Source organism: Priapulus caudatus, unplaced genomic scaffold (assembly GCF_000485595.1).
Source record: "Priapulus caudatus unplaced genomic scaffold, Priapulus_caudatus-5.0.1 Scaffold432, whole genome shotgun sequence".
Classification (NCBI taxonomy): Eukaryota; Metazoa; Priapulida; class Priapulimorpha; order Priapulimorphida; family Priapulidae; genus Priapulus; species Priapulus caudatus.
The window spans coordinates 234,071-243,091 of record NW_014577493.1 but is presented as its reverse complement, the minus strand read 5'-3'; the positions used below and the strand labels follow the sequence as shown (position 1 = coordinate 243,091).

At 45.8% G+C, this 9,021-nt stretch overlaps 1 protein-coding gene across 1 annotated transcript; it reads left to right on the top strand.

Moving 5' to 3' along the window:
* The first annotated feature begins 4,459 nt into the window (after nt 1-4,459).
* On the top strand, nt 4,460-6,612 carry LOC106810321. The gene is made up of 2 exons (XM_014813627.1): nt 4,460-4,689; nt 5,572-6,612. The coding sequence occupies exon 2, from the start codon at nt 5,585-5,587 to the stop codon at nt 6,176-6,178; it is 594 nt and encodes a 197-aa protein (XP_014669113.1). The 5' UTR covers nt 4,460-4,689; nt 5,572-5,584; the 3' UTR covers nt 6,179-6,612.
* Nucleotides 6,613-9,021: the final 2,409 nt, after the last annotated feature.

Here is a 9,021-nt window from a genome sequence, read left to right as displayed (position 1 = left end):
TCACACGTGTACCTGCACACGTACACACGCACGCACGCACGCACACATCACACACGTGTACCTGCTCACACGTGTACCTGCACACGCACACACGCACGCACGCAGTATGTCGCGGGGGTAAATGTCGCGGAGTAATTGTCCGGGGGGTAATTGTCCGAGGGTGATTGTCCGGGGGGTAATGTCCGGGGGTAAATGTCGCGGGGGTAAATCTGTCCGGGGGGTAATTGTCCGGGGGGTAAATGTCCGGGGGGTAAGTTGGTATCGTGGCGTTGTCCGGGGGTAATGGTGATGGCATGGGGTATGGCATGGGGGTAATTGTCCGGGGGTAATTGTCCGGGGTAATTGTCCGGGGTGATTGTCCGGGGGGTATTGTCCTGATACGATATATATATTATGTGTGTGTGTGTGTGTGTGTGTGGTGGTGTGTTGTGTGTGTGTGTGGTGTGGTGTGTGTGTTGTGGTGTGTGTGTTGTGTGTGTGTGTGTGTGGTGTGTGTGTGTGTGTGTGTGTGTGTGTGTGTGTGTGTGTCGTGTGTGTGTGTGTGTGGTGTGTGTGTGTTGTGTGTGTGTGTTGTGTGTGTGTGTGTGTGTGTGTGTGTGTGTGTGTGTGTGTGTGTGTGTGTGTGGTGTGTGTGTGGGGGGATTTCGGAAAGTTAACACGACTTGATGTTATTTATACTATTTACATTAGAAATAAAAAAATGCACATGTTTAGTATTTTATTCATTTTATTTTTTCTTAACATTATCGTTTTATACCTGTCATTACTGTCATTCGACATGGCCTATAAATATGGAACATATATAAACATGGTCATATATATAGTAACGTGTGTGTGTGTGTGGTGTCGTGGTGTGTGTGTGTGTGTGTGTGTGTGTGTGTGTGTGTGTGGGCGTGCGTGCGGGCGGGCGCGCGCGCGTGGGTGGGTGTATACGTACACACATTTACACATAGATAATTTCTGCATATCATTTGTTAATAAACGTCAGGTCGTCTACAGACCTTAATATTCTAAATATCGGAATATTCTATCCATGAAGGTTATATCTGCTATTGTTTACAGCCCAAATGAATACTGATGAATCCAGAGTGATGAGTACTAGCAATCCCTTATGCAAATATCACTATAAAACGATAAAATAGCAACGTGGAATGTCATAATGACCGAATCACTTGATGATGAAGCGAAAATGTCCAATCTTCACACTTTATAGCTCTCTGCTGCATCATAGCTAATTATCGTAATTATATATCTTTCCAATGACGTTCATTTGATAATTGTGTTTTTAGTTGTATTGCCTCATAATTGCCCGGTTTGATGTATCGCCACAATTCGTTTTAGAACCAAATTGAAACAGGCTCTCTATTAAGCACTATTTGAGCAAATGAACCGCCTCGTCTATATCTCTATGCGTGTTTGTGTACGTAGGGAATAATCCGCCGAGTGCGGATGTGCACAAATAAATTGTCATTGATACACGAATTGACTCAAAACGTAGCGAACGTTACGAATGCTAGCAAACATACCAATCAAATAAATGCATATATACTCGTATTACATAGCAAACGTGAAGATATAACAAATAAACAAATAGTCAAATAAACAAATAAACAAATAAACAAATAAAATAATCAATACCAAATGCACAAATTCGAAGGATATAAGAAAGGGGAGGGATATCAGATAGTAATATAGGCGGATAAGCAATTTTCGCTATTGGGCGCGTTTTAAGAACATTTTGGCTACCAAACAAAGTGCTTTATGAATGGTCATGAATGCAATTATAGACTCGACTGTGTTTGCTTCGCTACCTTTCGACCGGTCTACCGTTTGTGCGTATTAAAATATCACACTGTCCATCTGTCATGGTTAGATTTTAAAAGTCAAACACACGTTTAATTGTTTTCTAAAGTAAATGATTAATTCCACCACAGCGTGGCGTGTACGTTTGGTAACCGAAAGCTATAACTAATCTATGAAACAATGTTACCAAGCATGCGCGCAATGCGAAACTGGCTGATTCCATTACGACACGTAAACGGTTAGCTAACGGCCACTCGTTTCCAGAACGATCTCTCTCATTCGCTCTTCCTCTCCCCCCCCCTCTCTCTCTTCTCTCTCATCCTGTCTCTTTCCATAATTTACGCAGCACTGTACGGATTTATACAATGATTAATCACTAACATATAAAAAATTCTATTTCCAGAGAAACCGGCAATATAATTAACTAGCACGATGAAGCATATATATATATATATATAATACATGTACGGTATGAAATATTCATTACATGCCGTTCTCTTGACGTGTCAACGGTTAAAGTTACACGCACATATAATGCCCGCCACTGCCGCTGCGGCCATGCGCGTTCACAGTAACGCACGGCACAGGGGCGTCACAGCCATAGGGCCCCAGTCTAGAGGGGCCCCCAAACTTTCAAAATAGCCTCAGAATGCTGGAAATAGCATTTTAGAGCGTCTAGATTTCAAAATTTTCTAGGGTGGAGACCCCCCAGACTCACCCTTCACACTTCCTACCTCCGGCACTCGTGCCGTGCGCCTAAGGCGCACGGTCCATCAAAAAATATTCATGTTTAGGGCCCAAATTTCATTTTTGCTTACAGGCCCCCAATCATGTTGTGACGCCACTGGCACGGCATCGTCGCGAAAACTGTAACCGCGACCACTTCATTTGCTGATTACCTAGGCAACGCAAAAACAATTACACGACCGAAATTGATTTATTGCTAACCGATACGCCGGCTCGCTGGCGCGTTGGTCGTATATAGGAGGCACACAACAGTAAGCCTCCGCAGATTGTTCACCGTTGCACTATTTCGTCTCTAGAAAAGGCCTTTTTTGGATTTTGTTTTCGCTGAAATTCGGCACTAGAGTGCAATAATTTGCATTATGCACGCAAGTTAGATGCCTCGTAAACGTCTAGAAAGCATTAGAAGTAAAATTGATCTTGTCGTGTAGTTGTGACATTCCGTCAGGTAGCGTTGCCACAGCGAACGATTAGTCATTTTTGTGTTTGAAATGTGTTCAGACTACTTTTCAGAAATTCGCATCATAGATCGGCCAAAATTCGCGACATAGAGCCATAAATCTTTAGATTATTGACATGAATAAAGTTATGTTGTGTATTGCGAAAGTAACAGTGTGATTATTTTTAATTAATTTCTGTTCGATGCTTATTCAGGTATGCCGCCTATGGACGCCCTCTACTGTTGTTCACCATAGCGCATGCTAGGGCAGGCAGAGGCGCGGGTAGGCTGGCCTCGGCGTGATGACGTCATCGCGGCCGCGCTTACAGACGAAATACACCCGTAATTACGTCATCAGTGCGGAACGGCGGCGGCGAAGGTGGGGGGGGGTGAGTTGTTAACGACGCGTCGCCGGCGTGATGTGCATTCCGCGCGCGTGTGTGTGCGTTGCGTAATTGAGCGGAGAACACCTTGTGGGCGCGTTTCTCTCTTATTCAATCTCGCGCTCTCTCTCTCTCTCTCTCTCTCTCTCTCTCTCTCTCTTTCTCTCTCTCTCTCGCAATCACTTTCTCGCACTCTCACTCTCACCCCCATCTCTTCCCGCTCAGTTGTTTTCTCTCTCTCTGTCTTGCTATCTGTATCTCTGCGCGTAGTTGACTGATTGTCGCTCCCAATTGGTGTTTAATTGACGGTGACCGAAATACCCGCCATCGTTATATATGCAGACACATTGCCTCACTGGTTACATTTAATGATGTGTATGTAATTACGAGGCTACATGCTTGCAACAGGCGTGGATCGACAATTAAACTTTTACGAGATTTCTGCTCAGCAAAACTAAATATAGCTGAATATAGTCTCACCTGACAGCGGAAATATCACTGATTACACCAACAATAAAAATACTAAGATTTTATGCAGTTATAGCATAGAAAAATGGATTTGACCACATCGTAACAGCAATAAATTTTATCGTATGCCGATAATGCCTAATAGCAGAATTAGTAAATACACGCACATACATGCGCACACACACACGCGCATACGCGCACAGAGCCACTCGCCCACACATGGGCACACACACATACACACACACACACACACACACACACACACACACACACACACACACACACACACACACACACACGGCCGCACGCACGCACGCGCGCCGTAATGAACAGCGGAGCAGCGTCGATCACGTGTATCGTGCTGTCGCGGCCCGCCGCCGCCGCCGCCGCTCCCACGCTTTCACGCTCCCGTGCGCTCACGCTCTCACGCTCCCGTGCTCTCACGCGCTCACGCTCCCAGTCACGGCCAACGCTCCGGGCGTCTGCCGCCACTGCGTGACATCACGTGACGTCATCGCCGCTACCGCTGCGTGCCCACATCACTCGCGATTAGTGCGGGGGATCCGCCTGGACAAGGATGTGCCGATAATTGCGAATAAATTCTGCTGCGGGTCGCGCTATTCGGTCAGTGCGCACTGACGTCCCGACTGACGATCGTCTGCTAATCACCTAACGAGCCAATCGGCGAAGCATTAGCCGCCCGTGAGCGAGCACAAGAGAGCGAGAGATCCGAAGAGACGCATAGATACGTACCCGCACGCTCGCCGCTCTCATCACTGCACACGCGACTCTCATAGGAACATAGATCGCGCTGCACCGACGCCAGAGAGAGATATTGAGAGCTGAAGAAAAGTAAGTTGACATAATACTTGTCGCACGCGTGTGAAATGTTACGTGTACGTGTGTTGCGTGTGTGTTCGCGGCACGTGTACGCGTGTCGTATGTGCACAGTTTGTGTGTACGCGTGTTGAATGTGTTCGAATTACGTGTACGTGTGTTGTATATGTGTACATGTCATGTGTACCTGTGCTGTACGAGTGTACACTACACGTGCACGTTTATTGTATGTGTGTACACGTACGTAAATGTGTGTGTACGTGTGTGGTAAGTGCGTACACGTTAACGCGCGCGTGTGTTGTGTGTATACACATAGCGCGTACATGCCACGCGTACGTGCATGTGTTGTTCGTGCGTATACGTTACGTGCGTGGCACGTGTACACATAACTTGCACACGTCACGTATACGTGTGTCACGCGTGTACGCGTAATATATTTTATGTACTTTACATTCACAGCAAATAGCTATATTATGTATCTGCGGTGGGCCTATGCAGCTAACGTAAACACGTGATACCTGTACACGCCCACCACACACTTAAAAATAATAAGATATAATGGGCTGTTACAAGCCAATATCCTCACTAAGTTTTTCACTAGCAGAAATTAATCGGTACCAACAAAATTGCTCGCTGGCATGGCTATGCCCCAATAATTTCTCAGTACATAATATCCGCAAATATTATATCGTACTACCATTTTATCGTGTCAAACTAAGTATGTGATGGGTGTGTCACATTAATATTTTCCTAGGGTTCTGGCCTTTAAACAAGTTAAGCGTCTAATGCGCATAATGCAATTTTCTAAAATGGAAAATCTGCATTAACTAGCTACTGTCTGCGTTCATATTTCGTTGCTATATTTGCGTTGTTAATTGTAATCAAATTTTCTTGCAGCGAAAACAGATAAATGACGATAATGAGTATAACTTCGACACGCTGGCTGTTAGCGGTGATGCTCGCATGCCTGCTAGCACATGGGCAGACTCTACCCTTCCCCTCCATCGCGCGCAAACAGCAACTCACCTCTCAACTCATAGAGGATCTGTCCACCGCCGCCGCAAACGACGTCGACAGGCGGTCGCTAGGGGGCGCGGCGATGGCGGCCACGAACGCCGCGGGGTTCGTGCGAACGTGGAAGGGCGACGGCGACGTGTTGGTTCACGCACGTGAGAGAGGACCGCCGCACTGGCGGGACGCCTGGCGCGAAGGTCACGTGACACCGGAAATCGATGACGTCATCTCGAACGGCGGCAAGCGGCGTGAGTTGGCGGCGCAGGAGAAGGTGGACACGCGAGTTACCGTCAGCTCGTCGTGGACGCGGCCATGGTGGAGGGCGCAGACCGGTGGAAACCTCTCGAGGGACTACGTACGCAGACGAAGAAACGTATCCATACAGGAGGTGGAGCGACAGATCGAGAAGCTGAATAAGAGTGGGAAGGAGCACAGCGAAGTGTCGTTAGGTTTCCTATACGAGCTAACGCATGAACTGGGCGGTGCGTGAGCAATGCGTCAAACGTAGGAAACGGAGTTTGAACGAAATCGAATTTGAATTTTTAAAGCTTAAAATTGAAATTCCCCCGAGTGAGCAAAGTTGAATTCGCGTGAATATCCGTTTGTATTATGTCGCAGTTTTATATTTATTTAGCAGTTTTAGTTCGCGCCGAAGAATTTTTTGTCATGGCAGTCAAATGAAATGTACGATGATACGGAGTAAGGTGTCTTGAAGTAAAATTGTCTTTATTTATTTATTTATTTATTTATTTATTTATTAGAAACGTATCTAGTTTATGAAGGCTAGTGACAGATGCAGGTATATCCACGATGCACGATGTACGCGCATGGTACGATTATCAACCGGTTCTATTTATAGTGAACGATGTGAAGTGTATGAACTGATGAATGCAGCAATAAAGCTGATTTTACTCATCATCATAACATGTACATGTACGAGTATATATCAAGCACGCTAGTCATCAAATTGATTGAAACCTCTCTGATTATTTACGCACGAAATTGCCTTGTCCGACCACGATCTATATCATCCGTAAATGCACCTACAACCGATAAACGACCGAATCTAATTGTGAAAAGGTGATCAGATGACATGTGTTGTTTATGACTAATTGGCGGGGAGCTGAGGAAAGCGATTGTGGGGTTGATATATGCATATCGTGTTTGACCAAAAGAATTGGTCGCTCGGGTGTTCTCCTAATCTTGAGGCAGCAAAGATATAGTTCATAAGTTATGGCACCATAAATTATGAACAGCCGCGTACGCATCGTAAACGCGCACGTGGCGCGCGATGCCGGAGCACCATCAGTCGGCCACCTCGCATACACCTACCATGCACACACCACACCGCAGCGTGCCGCACCGATCGCTCTTAGCAGCCAGGCAATCTGGTTGCTGACGTGCGTGGTCGTGTTGACAAACGTCGAGACGGCGTGTTTCAATTTTAAATACGACCTGTCGACCGAGCTCGGCCGATAACGGGTGGATTTCATTATGGCTGTATATAAACTCATGCGTTTGCGCGAGCGTTGACAGTTTACAAGCACTGATCGAATGTCGGTGGGTTCGCCCGGGAGCGAGTGTCGAATAACGGACTCATGTCCATCTAGCTGTTTCTTTAGGTGTGACCACTGATGTCCCACAGCCTTTCGATGTCCCTCGCTCTCTGGATGTCTATCAATTTCTGTATGTCTCTGGATTTTCCTTAACCTCTGGGCGCATCTGGATTTCCACCCAACCTATAGGTGCCTCCCGATGTCCCTCAACTTCCGAATGTCTCTAGATGTCTTCCAGCACCTAGATGACTCTTAACCTCTTGATGACTCTTAACCTTTAAATACCCTAACCTGTGGGTGTTCCTTAACCTCTGGATGTCCCCTAACCACGTGTTGTTCCTCAACATCTGGATGCCTCTAAATGCCCCTCAACCTCTAGATGTCCCCCCAACCCGTGGGTGTCCCGTAACCTCTGGGTGTCTTTCAACCTCTGAATGTCCCTCAACCCTTGATTGTCCCTTAATCTCTGGATGTCTCTTAACAACTCGTTGCCCAATCAATATCTGGATACCTCTGGATGTTCCTCAACATCTAGATGTTCTCTAACCTCTGGATGCCTCTGAATGTCCCCCAACCTATCGGTGTCTCTTAAACTCTGGGTGTCTCGCAACCTCTGGATGTCCCTCAACCTCTAGATGTCCCCCAACCTCTGGATGACCGACCTCTGAATGAGAACTAATATGGCCAGTCGTTGTGAGTTTTTGTATTTGGTCTGATTACGTCATTATTAACCAATGAACGAAACAGTGTCTGGAAATTCACAATCTAGATGACGGATTTATATCCTAGGGTATATATATATATATGAATATACGAATACGAACAATAAACATATAAACATAAGAAACCCACTTATTGTTTCTACTAAGAACAAATTAAACAAGCACTCGTGGTGGCAGCGAACGTTATAAATGACAATCGTAACGTAAATTAAAAGTACGTATGTGATTCCAATTTAGCTGGCTGCTTCCTTTCACTCCTGCTAAAGGTTTATATCTACTAATATATAGTTATAATTTACACCAGGCGCCGGGAGGTTTGTGACATTCTAAAATACGATTCTATAATAAATTCGCGTCTATTTCTCGCAGATCAAACAGATAAATCATTGGCACATTCGTGTTGGATCCAAGTATTTTTTATAAATGAAATTGAAATTTGCATTCACTTATCACGTATTGCCTTTACGCTTACTAGGCACTACTGTATGTCTGTCTGACTGTCTCTCTGTTTACCTGGCTGTCTGTCGGTCTGTCTAATTGTCCTTCCTTCCCTCTTCTGCCGCTCTCTCAACAATATATGTAGTTGTTGCTAGCAATTGGCAGTCCCTGTACGCGGTGACGAAGGAATGTGAAATTGATATCGCTAACCTCACGCGACATTTCCCTGATGGAATATCTGCCGCCGCTCCCAAATCGGGCTTTTATCAAATTACAATATTGTACTGACACAGTGCTGTATGTGGTAGGCATTCGGTGTTTTCTAGGGCCGTTCCTGGTGTTACGTGATGCTCGGTCGATGAGAGAGTGTGTGCAAACATGGGTTTAAGCGCTCTGCAAGCATCAGGTGTCGAATACTTGGTCTAGCTCTGAAGAGCAATCATTAATAAGTAATGTATTAATAGGACGCGAAGAGAACACGCGGAGAGAGATAGAGATAGAGGGTGTGAGAGAAGGGCAGAGGTAGAGGGTGAGAGAGAGGGACAGAGAGAGAGAGAGAGAGAGAGGAGGAGAGAGAGAGAGAGAGAGAGAGAGAGAGAGAGAGAGAGAGAGAGAGA